This window comes from Brachionichthys hirsutus, unplaced genomic scaffold (genome assembly GCF_040956055.1).
Source record: "Brachionichthys hirsutus isolate HB-005 unplaced genomic scaffold, CSIRO-AGI_Bhir_v1 contig_143, whole genome shotgun sequence".
NCBI classification, from domain to species: domain Eukaryota; kingdom Metazoa; phylum Chordata; class Actinopteri; order Lophiiformes; family Brachionichthyidae; genus Brachionichthys; species Brachionichthys hirsutus.
Genome location: NW_027180518.1, coordinates 90,001 through 104,241, shown reverse-complemented (window position 1 = coordinate 104,241; position 14,241 = coordinate 90,001). Strand labels below are relative to the sequence as shown.

General features: G+C 54.4%; 2 protein-coding genes across 2 annotated transcripts in view; one reads left to right on the top strand and one right to left on the bottom strand.

Annotated features, from left to right (window-relative positions):
* Window positions 1-113: 113 nt before the first annotated feature.
* heatr1 (HEAT repeat containing 1) lies at window positions 114-8,785 on the top strand (the record flags this gene model as incomplete). Its single annotated transcript, XM_068758917.1, has 22 exons — window positions 114-262; window positions 345-448; window positions 530-676; window positions 1,325-1,443; window positions 1,520-1,641; window positions 1,706-1,834; window positions 1,908-2,132; window positions 2,306-2,435; window positions 4,798-4,958; window positions 5,469-5,518; window positions 5,604-5,727; window positions 5,865-6,005; window positions 6,180-6,466; window positions 6,537-6,687; window positions 6,786-6,956; window positions 7,041-7,175; window positions 7,251-7,355; window positions 7,761-7,923; window positions 7,992-8,143; window positions 8,212-8,370; window positions 8,445-8,553; window positions 8,643-8,785. Coding segments are annotated over 22 exons (3,122 nt in total), but the record flags the coding sequence as incomplete, so codon positions are not given.
* A 1,031-nt stretch (window positions 8,786-9,816) lies between these two features.
* asah2 (N-acylsphingosine amidohydrolase 2) overlaps window positions 9,817-14,241 on the bottom strand; it is an 8,761-nt gene continuing 4,336 nt past the window's right edge. The window contains exons 11-20 of the mRNA XM_068758919.1: window positions 13,892-13,973; window positions 13,705-13,820; window positions 13,522-13,616; window positions 12,756-12,795; window positions 12,586-12,684; window positions 12,420-12,515; window positions 12,100-12,249; window positions 10,462-10,518; window positions 10,292-10,380; window positions 9,817-10,108 (exon numbers count right to left, since the gene is read on the bottom strand). Coding sequence (XP_068615020.1) covers window positions 9,868-10,108; window positions 10,292-10,380; window positions 10,462-10,518; window positions 12,100-12,249; window positions 12,420-12,515; window positions 12,586-12,684; window positions 12,756-12,795; window positions 13,522-13,616; window positions 13,705-13,820; window positions 13,892-13,973 — 1,065 coding nt within the window. The 3' untranslated portion in view covers window positions 9,817-9,867. The remainder of the gene's footprint in view (window positions 10,109-10,291; window positions 10,381-10,461; window positions 10,519-12,099; window positions 12,250-12,419; window positions 12,516-12,585; window positions 12,685-12,755; window positions 12,796-13,521; window positions 13,617-13,704; window positions 13,821-13,891; window positions 13,974-14,241) is intronic.

Genomic DNA, 14,241 nt, shown 5'->3' with positions numbered 1-14,241 from the left:
CTTGAACCCGGGTCTAACGGGATTGGGTTAGACTTGAACCCGGGTCTAACGGGATTGGGTTAGACTTGAACCCGGGGCTAACGGGATTGGGTTAGACTTGAACCCGGGTTCAGAGCTCTCTCTCTCCCAGATCACGAAGCCTTTCTTCTCGTCCATCGCTGAGGAGAAGGTCCAGCAGCAGCTTCTGGCGGTGCTCTTTGACCTGCTGGTGGACTGCAGCAGCCCCCGGGTGTCCAACGCCATCAGCAGCATCTTCAAAGGGGTGAGTCAGCGCCACAGACAGAAAGGCACGGTTCAGGTGAGGCTCGACCTCTGACCCGTCCTTGTGCTTCTGCCTTTCACAGATTACCGTCGATGCTCAGCTGGTGGCCAATGAGCTGGCGCCACTAGAGAACGCCCCGGTGGGGCTGACGGTGCAGCAGCGCCGCCGCAGCAGGATGACTCACAGGTGAGTCACCTGACCAGAGCCGCCATCGGGCTGCACGGTCGATCGGCACTGACGGGGACGCTTGTTTTTGTCTGGGGGCAGGAGGCCACTGGGGGGCGCTGATGTGGATCCACCGGGGGGCGCTGTGCCCTGGCAGAGAGTCACGCTGATCCTGGAGCTCCTGCAGCACAAGAAGAAGCTGAGGAGGGGCCAGGTGTTGGTGCCAGTCCTCTTCACTCTGCTCGCCAGGTAACAGCCATCAGGCGGAGGAGGAGGAGCCTGACCAATGAACACTGAGCTCTGATTGGCTGCAGCCATCCCTACACCCACCTGATGATGTCACATGGAGGCCCTAACCCTAACCCTCTAGTTGAGTCATTGAACGGAGGCGGGCTTCACCACAAACAGAACACCCGACCAGCCACGCCCCCCTACGGGGGACAGGTACAGGTACTGTGGAGGTCTGGTGTTCACCGTGGTGCTGCCCCCTACGGGGGACAGGTAACAGGTACTGTGGAGGTCTGGTGTTCACCGTGGTGCTGCCCCCTACGGGGGACAGGTAACAGGTACTGTGGAGGTCTGGTGTTCACCGTGGTGCTGCCGCCCCCTACTGGGGACAGGTACAGGTACTGTGGAGGTCTGGTGTTCACCGTGGTGCTGCCCCCTACTGGGGACAGGTACAGGTACTGTGGAGGTCTGGTGTTCACCGTGGTGCTGCCCCCTACGGGGGACAGGTAACAGGTACTGTGGAGGTCTGGTGTTCACCGTGGTGCTGCCCCCTACGGGGGACAGGTAACAGGTACTGTGGAGGTCTGGTGTTCACCGTGGTGCTGCCCCCTACGGGGGACAGGTACAGGTACTGTGGAGGTCTGGTGTTCACCGTGGTGCCGCCCCCAGGAGCTTGGAGCCGTGCTCAGATGATGGCATCAACATGGAGTACACCAAACAGCTGCTGCTCAGCTGTCTGCTCAACGTCTGCCTCAAGCTGTCGCCTGATGGACGACCTGTGGCTGCAGGTAGGTCAAAGGTCACCTCCCTTGGCCGTCGGCTGCCGTTCCGTCTCCGTCATCCTGTGACGTTTGCCGTTCCCAGACGTCCTGGATGAAGACGGCTTCAGCGTGGAGCTGGTGGTTCAGTGCATCAGAGCGTCCGACATGCCGCAGACTCACCACCAGGCTCTGCTGCTGCTCGGCGCCGCCGCCACCGTCTTCCCCGTGAGTGAACAGACGATGACGGAACCTTGGGAGCCGCCATCTTTCTGACTGTCGTATCCCACAGGAGAAGGTTCTTCACAACATCATGCCCATCTTCACCTTCATGGGAGCCAACATCTTGCGTCTGGACGACGCCTACAGCTTCAGAGTCATCGACAAGACGGTCCAGATGGTCGTACCTGCGCTGATCAAGGTGGCGCCTTTAAGCCTCAGAATGCTCTCGCTTCGCGTTCCGAGGTTCAACCGTCCACGCTGACTTCCTGTAGGCGCGGCAGCTCTGTGACGGCGCCTCCCCGGCTCGCGTCGACGCCGTGGTGACCAGGATCTTGCACGTCTTTGCCGCCGCGTTGCCTCACGTGCCCGATCACCGGCAGCTGCCCGTCCTCACTCAGCTGCTCACGACGCTGGGACCCGCCCGCTTCCTCTGGGTCCTGATGCTCCTCCTGTTCAAGCTCCGCGCCACGCAGACCGCCGGCATTGTGAGCGACAAGGTAAGGCGTCCACATACTTAGGGATTCAAACTGGAAACAGGAAGTGACTGGCTCACCTGTGCTCACGTTGAGTCCCGATTCCCTGAATGAAGCTAATCTGCTAGCGGGTTAGGGGTGGTTACTGGTGGGTGATCTCTGGTTACCAGTCGCGTGGCGTGCTCACATGTGTGCAGGGCGCCGCTCAGGAGAGAGACGTGGACTTCTGGATTTCCATCTGTTGTCGGTTTGAGGTCAGCGACCAGATCGCCTCCCTCATCAACATCCTCGGCTTCCTGCTGCAGCTGCCAGACGACAAAGACGACGGTGAGCCCCGGGTCGCTAACGGTGGGCCCCGGGTCGCTAACGGTGGGCCCCGGGTCACTAACGGTGGGACCCGGGTCACTAACGGTGGGACCCGGGTCGCTAACGGTGAGCCCCGGGTCGCTAACGGTGAGCCCCGGTTCGCTAACGGTGAGCCCCGGGTCGCTAACGGTGGGCCCCGGGTCGCTAACGGTGAGCCCCGGTTCGCTAACGGTGAGCCCCGGGTCGCTAACGGTGGGACCCGGGTCACTAACGGTGAGCCCCGGGTCACTAACGGGGGGACCCGGTTCACTAACGGTGAGCCCCGGTTCACTAACGGTGGGACCCGGTTCACTAACGGTGAGCCCCGGTTCACTAACGGTGGGACCCGGGTCGCTGACGGTGAGCCCCGGTTCACTAACGGTGGGACCCGGGTCACTAACGGGGGGACCCGGGTCACTAACGGTGGGACCCGGTTCACTAACGGTGGGACCCGGTTCACTAACGGTGAGCCCCGGTTCACTAACGGTGGGACCCGGGTCACTAACGGTGAGCCCCGGGTCACTAACGGGGGGACCCGGTTCACTAACGGTGAGCCCCGGTTCACTAACGGTGGGACCCGGTTCACTAACGGTGAGCCCCGGTTCACTAACGGTGGGACCCGGGTCGCTGACGGTGAGCCCCGGTTCACTAACGGTGGGACCCGGGTCACTAACGGGGGGACCCGGGTCACTAACGGTGAGCCCCGGGTCACTAACGGTGGGACCCGGTTCACTAACGGTGGGACCCGGTTCACTAACGGTGAGCCCCGGTTCACTAACGGTGGGACCCGGGTCACTAACGGTGGGACCCGGGTCACTAACGGGGGGACCCGGGTCACTAACGGGGGGACCCGGGTCACTAACGGTGAGCCCCGGTTCGCTAACGGTGGGCCCCGGTTCGCTAACGGTGAGCCCCGGGTCGCTAACGGTGGGCCCCGGTTCGCTAACGGTGGGACCCGGGTCGCTGATAGAATGTTGGAGTACAAGTACAGTCAGACAGTAGCGTGTATTACAGTACCAGTACGGTCAGACAGTAGCGTGTATTACAGTACAAGTACAGTCAGACAGTAGCGTGTATTACAGTACAAGTACAGTCAGACAGTAGCGTGTATTACAGTACAAGTACAGTCAAACAGTAGCATGTATTACAGTACAAGTACAGTCAAACAGTAGCATGTATTACAGTACAAGTACAGTCAGACAGTAGCATGTATTACAGTACCAGTACAGTCAAACAGTAGCGTGTATTACAGTACAAGTACAGTCAGACAGTAGCGTGTATTACAGTACAAGTACAGTCAGACAGTAGCATGTATTACAGTACAAGTACAGTCAGACAGTAGCATGTATTACAGTACAAGTACAGTCAAACAGTAGCATGTATTACAGTACAAGTACAGTCACACAGTAGCATGTACTACAGTACAAGTACAGTCACACAGTAGCGTGTACTACAGTACAAGTACAGTCACACAGTAGCGTGTACTACAGTACAAGTACAGTCAGACAGTAGTGTGTATTACAGTACAAGTACAGTCAGACAGTAGCGTGTATTACAGTACAAGTACAGTCAGACAGTAGTATGTACTACAGTACCAGTACGGTCAGACAGTAGTATGTACTACAGTACAAGTACAGTCACACAGTAGTGTGTATTACAGTACCAGTACGGTCAGACAGTAGCGTGTATTACAGTACAAGTACAGTCAGACAGTAGCGTGTATTACAGTACAAGTACAGTCAGACAGTAGCGTGTATTACAGTACAAGTACAGTCAGACAGTAGCGTGTATTACAGTACAAGTACAGTCACACAGTAGCATGTATTACAGTACAAATACATCAAACATCCTGTCTCAGAGGAGCATTTCTTGCGGTCTTGTTTCCGTTGAAAGTCCTTCGTACATAAATCATCGACATTTAACAATACCAATAAAACTAATATTAATTTCTAACTTGATGCAGAATAACAACAAAATACCAATAAATTAAAATTAAAAAGACACATATGCACAACGTAGGTGGAGAAAAAGGGCCGGCCGGCGAGTCGTGATTACTGTCTCCGTAGAATTTGATGCCTTGAGACGGCCCCTCCACCATGAAGACACCTTTGCACCATTCAGCCAGTGAGAGCGCCACCTGCTGGCAAATGTCTTCTGTGGTTAACTGTTCATTTCTCTGCCGCCACATGGTGGACAGAAAGCGGTTCATTCCCTCGGTGTCCAGGCAGCCTCCAGGAGGGGGGGGATCCGGATACCGTCATGAAACACGAAACAAACGTCTTCCTGTAGAAACCTTCACCTGGACGTTTTCACCCTCCTTCACCTGGACGTTTTCACCCTGCAGCTGCAGTGAAGGACGCCAGCAGCCGGCGAGGAGCCGAGGAGGAGGAGGAGGCGCTGATCTTCAGCGTGGACGCTCACAGCAGCAAGGAGCTGCGACATTTCAAGTTCCTGTGCGTCTCCTTCACGGCTCAGCTGCTTGGCTCCACCCACTTCATCGCGAAGGTGAACAACAGGATGAAATCGGAAGGGAAACGTTCACCGTTAGCCAGAGAGCTAACCATGCTAGGAGGGGGGGGGGGGGTCATGTGTTTACAGCTGTTAGCCAGAGAGCTAACCATGCTAGGGGGGGTCATGTGTTTACAGCTGTTAGCCAGAGAGCTAACCATGCTAGGGGGGGTCATGTGTTTACAGCTGTTAGCCAGAGAGCTAACCATGCTAGGGGGGGGGTCATGTGTTTACAGCTGTTAGCCAGAGAGCTAACCATGCTGGGGGGGGTCATGTGTTTACAGCTGTTAGCCAGAGAGCTAACCATGCTGGGGGGGGTCATGTGTTTACAGCTGTTAGCCAGAGAGCTAACCATGCTGGGGGGGGTCATGTGTTTACAGCTGTTAGCCAGAGAGCTAACCATGCTAGGGGGGGTCATGTGTTTACAGCTGTTAGCCAGAGAGCTAACCATGCTGGGGGGGGTCACGTGTTTACAGCTGTTCTCTTACCTCACTGGATGTGTTACAGGTTGCAGCCATTGATGATGTCATCGATGAGTCTCTGCAGCAGCTTCAGAGGTATTTTAATGAGCAGTGCAGACTGGACCAGGTGAGCAGGTGAGCAGGTGAACAGGTGCAGCAGGTGAACAGGTGTGTGTTCCAGGCTGTTGGAGGAGGTGCTGCGCTACATTCATAGCGTGGCTCGCTGCGCCGAAGAAAACGCTGACAAACCCACCGCCAGGTTCCGGAGAGTTCTGCTCAACAAGGCCTACGATGTTCTGGACAAGGTTTGTTGACGTGATGTCCTTCAGGCCGCCGTGGGCGGGGTTAAAGACACGGTGGACACGGTGGACACGGTGGACACTGCTGACCCTGACTGGTGATTGTAAAGCCTTTTCCAACCTGTCCTCACCTGCTTTCCCAGCTGAACGCCCTGTTGCCCCCGGATTGCTTCATTAAGGTGGTCAGGGGGCTGATGGGTAATCGACTGCCGACGGTGAGGAGGAAAGCTATGGAGCTGCTGAACAACAGGCTGCATCACAAGACCGAGAGGGACGATGGGCAGGTAACGCACCTGTGAATGAGCTGTGACGCTCGTCGTCTTTGACTTCTGATTATTCCAGGTTGACTTGATGGTGATTTATTGAGACGGCTCGATGGCGTTCCTCGATCCCCGTTTACAGACTCGGACGGAGTTCATGTTTTGAAATGTTTGCTGCTGGTTCACCTGTTGTCTCAGGTAGCTGCGCTCCTGCAGCTGACCATCGACCTCCAGAGAATCGTGGGTAAAAGTGACGCGGCGGAGGCGGAGCTGGCCGTCAACCGTCAGACAGCGCTCTACAGCCTCAAGCTGATCTGCCGCAGTCTTGGTGCCGACCACCAGGAGGCGCTGGTACCCATCCTGCTGCAGACCGTCCAGATCGTGGCATCGCCGCAGGAAGAGAAGAACGTGATGGGGAGCGCTCTGCTCTGCATCGCCGAGCTGGTCGGCACGCTGAAGGCCCTCGCCATCCCCCAGTTACCTCGGTGAGGAGGAGCGATCAATAATCACGCCGCCGCTCGCCAGCCGCCGGCTGATCGTGTGTTTGTCCTGCAGGTTGATGCCAGCGGTGCTGCACATCCTGACAGACGGGAAGCAGCTGCTGACCAATGAGATCTACCTGCTGAGCGCCGTCACCGCCCTCCAACGCATCACAGACACGCTGCCCAACTTCATCAGCCCGTACCTGCAGGACGCCACCTCACAGGTGCGCTCGCAGGCCCGGGAGCCCCCCTGCTAGGTTTAGCTTCTAGCTTCTAGCACAGTGACATGTACGCAGACAGCTAACGCTACATGCTCCTACAGGTGTGTCATCTGACTCAGCTGGTGGAGCCCTCCTCCTCGTCCTCCTCCGCCGCCGCCCAGCTGTCGGCGCGTCTCGCCTCCTTGAGGAGCACCCTGGCCTCCAAGCTTCCGTCTCGGGTCCTTCTGCCCGCCATCAACAAGTGCTACGGCGACATGGTCACCGGGAGGAAGGTGGGGCGCCTGCGTGGTGGACGATGGCGTTCCCGGCGGAATACTCCTCATCCCGGTATTCTGACTGGTCCTGTGTTCCTGCAGGGCCACCTGGGGGCGCTGATGAGCATCCTTAAAGAGCACATTGGCCACATGGACAAAGAGCAGCTGAGCGTCCACCAATCAGAGCTCACGTCATTCTTCCTCGTTGCTCTGGACTTCCGCTCGGAACACTGTCGGGTCAGTGTTGAGGTTCTAGTGGTGATGTTCTGATCAGAACCGCCACAGATCAATAACTGTCTGTGCTGCATTCAGGGCGATCTGGAGAAAGCAGCGACAATCGAAGGCTGTGTGATAGACTGTCTGGTCACCATGGTGATGAAACTGTCAGAGGTGACCTTCAGGCCGCTGTTCTTCAAGGTGAGGTCTGCAGCCTGAGCATCCGACCGGTCGGGTGACGGTTCTGGGACTGATTCCGTTTGTCTGCAGCCTGAGCATCCGACCGGTCGGGTGACGGTTCTGGGACTGATTCCGTTTGTCTGCAGCCTGAGCATCCGACCGGTCGGGTGACGGTTCTGGGACTGATTCCGTTTGTCTGCAGCCTGAGCATCCGACCGGTCGGGTGACGGTTCTGGGACTGATTCCGTTTGTCTGCAGCCTGAGCATCCGACCGGTCGGGTGACGGTTCTGGGACTGATTCCGTTTGTCTGCAGCCTGAGCATCCGACCGGTCGGGTGACGGTTCTGGGACTGATTCCGTTTGTCTGCAGCCTGAGCATCCGACCGGTCGGGTGACGGTTCTGGGACTGATTCTGTTTGTCTGCAGCTTCTGGACTGGAGCAGATCCGACAGTAACGAGCGTCTGCTCACCTTTTACCGACTGACCAATCGCATCGCCGAGCACCTCAAAGGGCTCTTCGTCCTGTTCGCGGGGAACCTGGTGAAGCCACTGGCCGACCTGCTGCGACAAACCAACAGCGCCGAGTCGGGTGAGGCGGGCCGGGTCATGTGATCCAGAGTTAAACCTGGACAGGTGCTAACCTCCGTTGTCTTGCAGACGTCCTGTCGTTCTCCTGTTCGGCTGACCTGAAGGTGTCTCTGCTGCTCCGGGACGTCCTCGACTGTCTCTACAAGACCTTCCTCTACGACACTCAGCGGTTCCTCAGTCCAGAGCGCGCCCGGGTCCTGATGGGCCCGCTGCTGCACCAGGTGAGATCAGGTGGGACTGGTCATGTGACGTCGAGTCGCCGCTGGAACTGACGCGCGTGTGTGTGTAGCTGGAGAACGTTCAGGGAGGAGAGCAGGAGTACCAGCAGAGGGTGACCCAGCACCTCCTCCCCTGCGTGGGTCAGTTCGCCGTGGCGCTGGCCGACGACGCCCAGTGGAGGTCGCTCAACTACCAGATCCTGCTGCGAAGCCGTCACACACACGCCAAGGTACGACACACACCTGTCCTTGCCCTGAGGCTTTGTGTAGGCGTTCACCAAGCCGCCTCCTCTTCCTGTCGCAGGTGCGGTTCTCCTCTCTGCTGATGCTGACGGAGCTGGCGTCCAGACTGAAGGAGAACTACGTGGTCCTGCTGCCAGAGACCGTCCCCTTCCTGGCTGAGCTGATGGAGGGTGAGGACACCTTTACCATGTTGCTGTGGTTGAACGTCGTTCTCCGCAGGTAGAACCTTCAGTGTAACCTGATATGATGCCTGTTCCAGACGAGTGCGAGGAGGTGGAGCAGCAGGTCCACAAGGCGGTTCACGAGATGGAGGAGATCCTGGGAGAACCGCTGCAGAGCTTCTTCTAGCACACGCCCCTCTGTACACAACTGTTTCCTCCTGTCATTAAAAAATATCTAATATTTGTCCACTGATCTGTGATAGAAACGTTATTATTGTACGAGTCCAATGATTTTTATAGTCTGTGGCTGAATTTGTGTATTTTCCTGTTGAAATACGTGGAAAGTGATGCAGCGACGATCTATTCATCAATCACTAGCTAACCGTGCTACATGCTAGCAATGAGGCGGTATTGGTCAATTACTAGCTAACCGTGCTACAGGCTAGCAGTGAGGCGGTATTCACCAATCACTAGCTAACCGTGCTACATGCTAGCAATGGGGCGGTATTCATCAATCACTAGCTAACCGTGCTGCATGCTAGCAGTGAGGCGGTATTGGTCAATTACTAGCTAACCGTGCTACAGGCTAGCAGTGCGGCGGTATTCATCAATCACTAGCTAACTGTGCTACATGCTAGCAGTGAGGCGGTATTCACCAATCACTAGCTAACCGTGCTGCATGCTAGCAGTGAGGCGGTATTGGTCAATTACTAGCTAACCGTGCTACAGGCTAGCAGTGCGGCGGTATTCATCAATCACTAGCTAACTGTGCTACATGCTAGCAGTGAGGCGGTATTCACCAATCACTAGCTAACCGTGCTGCATGCTAGCAGTGAGGCGGTATTGGTCAATTACTAGCTAACCGTGCTACAGGCTAGCAGTGCGGCGGTATTCATCAATCACTAGCTAACTGTGCTACATGCTAGCAGTGAGGCGGTATCCACCAATCACTAGCTAACCGTGCTGCGTGCTAGCAGTGAGGCGGTATTGGTCAATTACTAGCTAACCGTGCTACAGGCTAGCAGTGCGGCGGTATTCATCAATCACTAGCTAACTGTGCTACATGCTAGCAGTGGGTTAGTGTATCGTGTCAAGATTTACAAAGTGTTTTGGGCCGATGATCAATATTCAGCAGGAAGTTACCGTCTGTATTTACCTATCAAATACGTACGTACCTTCAAGCCATTGGGTTTTCATAAATATTTAAAAATCATTTATAGTGGGGATAAATATGAAGAAGAAAGACTAATGCTTGTCGTGTTTAATCTGTGATCGTCACGTCCACCAGGTTAAAGGTGTTACAGAAGAAGGAAAACGTGTCCTTCAATGATGGTGGGGACACGTGGACGTAATCATGTCATCGTCTCGCTGGTAGTCAAAGCTGGCAGAGACTCTGAAGACATCAGACATGCCTTCGTACGGCATGATGACGGGTCGCAGCCCTTTCATCTGTTTGTAGTGTCCAAGGTGTCTGATCCTGTAGGAGCCGCTGGGCGCTGCCGGGGGGACGTGCCATTCCACCGTAGACGTACTTTGCTGGTTCGAACCCTTCAGCCAGTGAAACCTGCAGCAAGACGTTTAATACCTGAAGTTCACGCCCCAACCAAGAAAAGGTACTAGAACCCATTACCGAAGGAAATATTTTCAAGTAATGGACAACATTTTTTGGAGTATCAGAAAGACTTGTGTTACAAATACTATAAACGCTGAGCTGTCGTGGTGCAGCGGTTGTTTAACATAAACCTACCTGGTCTCCCATGATGCATCAGTGTACACAACCTCCCAGGTGTCTGTTCTGTTGTCATAAATCTCCACAATAACGAACGTTTTATCTCTCTGGAAGAAGGATGAAAGAAGACGTTGGACAAAAAACACAGAAAGACTGACGAACCAAAGGAAAGGGACACCAAGTCTTACCACGTCTCCAGAATGCCGTGGGTTTCCTGCCACGAAGGTGACGGACACGATGTCCCCCTGGAAACAGACGACTGTCAGACCGACGTGTGTAGACGGGGTAAACGGGTCGTACCTGTGTGTAGACGGGGTAAACGGGTCGTACCTGTGTGTAGACGGGGTAAACGGGTCGTACCTGTGTGTTGACGGGGGTAAACGGGTCGTACCTGTGTGTAGACGGGGTAAACGGGTCGTACCTGTGTGTAGACGGGGTAAACGGGTCGTACCTGTGTGTTGACGGGGGTAAACGGGTCGTACCTGTGTGTAGACGGGGTAAACGGGTCGTACCTGTGTGTAGACGGGGTAAACGGGTCGTACCTGTGTGTAGACGGGGTAAACGGGTCGTACCTGTGTGTAGACGGGGTAAACGGGTCGTACCTGTGTGTAGACGGGGTAAACGGGTCGTACCTGTGTGTAGACGGGGGTAAACGGGTCGTACCTGTGTGTAGACGGGGTAAACGGGTCGTACCTGTGTGTAGATGGGGGTAAACGGGTCGTACCTGTGTGTAGACGGGGGTAAACGGGTCGTACCTGTGTGTAGACGGGGTAAACGGGTCGTACCTGTGTGTAGACGGGGGTAAACGGGTCGTACCTGTGTGTAGACGGGGTAAACGGGTCGTACCTGTGTGTAGATGGGGGTAAACGGGTCGTACCTGTGTGTAGACGGGGGTAAACGGGTCGTACCTGTGTGTAGACGGGGTAAACGGGTCGTACCTGTGTGTAGACGGGGTAAACGGGTCGTACCTGTGTGTAGACGGGGGTAAACGGGTCGTACCTGTGTGTAGACGGGGGGTAAACGGGTCGTACCTGTGTGTAGATGGGGGTAAACGGGTCGTACCTGTGTGTAGACGGGGGTAAACGGGTCGTACCTGTGTGTAGACGGGGGTAAACGGGTCGTACCTGTGTGTAGACGGGGTAAACGGGTCGTACCTGTGTGTAGACGGGGTAAACGGGTCGTACCTGTGTGTAGATGGGGGTAAACGGGTCGTACCTGTGTGTAGACGGGGTAAACGGGTCGTACCTGTGTGTAGACGGGGTAAACGGGTCGTACCTGTGTGTAGACGGGGGTAAACGGGTCGTACCTGTGTGTAGACGGGGTAAACGGGTCGTACCTGTGTGTAGATGGGGGTAAACGGGTCGTACCTGTGTGTAGACGGGGGTAAACGGGTCGTACCTGTGTGTAGACGGGGTAAACGGGTCGTACCTGTGTGTAGATGGGGGTAAACGGGTCGTACCTGTGTGTAGACGGGGGTAAACGGGTCGTACCTGTGTGTAGACGGGGGGTAAACGGGTCGTACCTGTGTGTAGATGGGGGTAAACGGGTCGTACCTGTGTGTAGACGGGGGTAAACGGGTCGTACCTGTGTGTAGACGGGGGTAAACGGGTCGTACCTGTGTGTAGACGGGGTAAACGGGTCGTACCTGTGTGTAGACGGGGTAAACGGGTCGTACCTGTGTGTAGATGGGGGTAAACGGGTCGTACCTGTGTGTAGACGGGGTAAACGGGTCGTACCTGTGTGTAGACGGGGTAAACGGGTCGTACCTGTGTGTAGACGGGGTAAACGGGTCGTACCTGTGTGTAGACGGGGTAAACGGGTCGTACCTGTGTGTAGACGGGGTAAACCTGCTGCAGGACGTCTCCAAAGCTGCGGTTGGCTGGTTTCCGGTCTACGGGCGCGGCGGGCAGCAGATTGAAGAGGTTCTTGGTAAAGAAAGGAGGCGGAGGACCGGCCGGCAGCGCCGAAACTTTGTCCTGAAAGCACAGAAACGTTTTAATGTGCAGCAGCATCCTTTAATAATGACATCACAGCTGGAGGCGGGAGGCGGGAGGCGGGAGGCTGGAGGCGGGGCCCCACAGGGCCACAGGGCCACAGGGCCACTCTAAAGACAGACATCCATGCTAACGTCTTTAAACCGTCCCACCTGTGCGATAGCTCTGGCCAGGCCTCTGTACTTTTGCAGGTAGGCGCTGAGCGTGTGGGGGCCGTAGATGGTGGAGGCTCCTTCATACCGTTGCACCTGAATAAAACATCTGTGATGACGACGTCCAGGTGAGGCCTAAATACTGCAGTATTACAGTTTCGTATACCTGGTATTCTTCATAGGTGGTGATGTAGTGCGTGTACACGTTACTCAGACCAGCGATAACCACGTCCAAGTCTCCGAACGCCTCCTCTGACACCAGCTCCTAACACACAGGTTGGTCACATGACCTATTGCAGGTGAGGTGCTGCTCAGGTGTGTGCTCATGTGTCGCACCTGTCTGACAGCTTCTCTCAGCCTCCTCCCTGACATGGTGCTGTTAATAAAAAGCAAGTCAGCATCAATGGTATTCTGTAACAATAACTGGAAACGTGGCGTTAAATCAAAAGTTGATCAATCATTTTCAGCAGAATCTTCTGATTTCACTTTTTACCCCATTTCAGCTACTTTCATGATTGTGATTGTTGTGATTCAGAGAGAGAGAGAGAGAGAGAGAGAGACCTCACCCCGACATCACAGAGCAGTCCTACAATTCTAGTTATTTTTCAACATAATTTGGGATCACTTAAAATTTGTCTTGCTTTAGTCTTCTGTTGCTAGAGTTTTATGCCACTACTTGAATTTTACCATTACTTGAATGTCATGTTGCTATTAGACACCAGAGGGAGCAGCGCTCCTCATCTCATTGTGTAGCCATGAGGCAATGACAATAAAGGCTTTCTATTCTATTTAGTTTTTTATTTCAAATTTTTTATTTTCAATCTCAATAATTTGACCATTTGTCATCATGTTGAATTTTTCTCTGATAACACTGGACTTTTTTGTTTTTAATATCAGTTTCAACTTTGAATTTTATTATTTGAATTTTATTTAAAAATCTGGGCTTCGTATACTTTTGCTTTCACAATTTGTTTTCACTTTTGTTCCTTTAACAGATATCAATAATAATATTCACATGTGCAGCATTATCAGTAGTAGTTGTAGTATTGCTAGAAAGATTCAGTAGTATTACATTACTAGCAGTATTTGTGTATTTGGTTACGTCATCTCTCCGGGTACGGCTACAACAGCGACAGAACCAATGACCATCATCTGAACGTCGACGACCTCAGGATGCCACGGCAGAGGCCAGGTCATCTGCAACACGGAACAAACGTTCAGACGGTTCTTCAGAACCTTTCTAGAGGAATGCAGGACGCCAGCGATGATGTCATTAAGTCCTCACCTCCCCCGTACTGAACAGGATTGGTTTAGGATGATGACACTCTTGTGTCTCATTGGACGGCTCGCCCAGGATAGCGTCTCTGATTCCGTCCCAGAATGGGTCGCCCTCTACAGAACCTGCAGACACTACTGAGGTTACCGGAGGTCAAACCCAAATCAGCAGAAAACAGAACCTTATGTGGAATTACCCTGAGTGAAGTTCAGGTCTCCTCCGCCATCCGTTGTTCCTGCTGCAAAACTGTGGCCCAGTGCTGGTTTACAGGTCCGGACCTGCAGCAGAACCTGTGGTGAGTTCACTGTCTGCAGCAGCAGTCGGACAGCAGAGAGTCTGTGGTGCGTAGTTCACTGTCTGTAGGAGAGCAGAGAGTCTGTGGTGCGTTCACTGTCTGTAGGACAGCAGAGAGTCTGTGGTGCGTTCACTGTCTGTAGGACAGCAGAGAGTCTGTGGTGCGTTCACTGTCTGTAGGACAGCAGAGAGTCTGTGGTGCGTTCACTGTCTAGGACAGCAGAGAGTCTGTGGTGCGTTCACTGTCTGTAG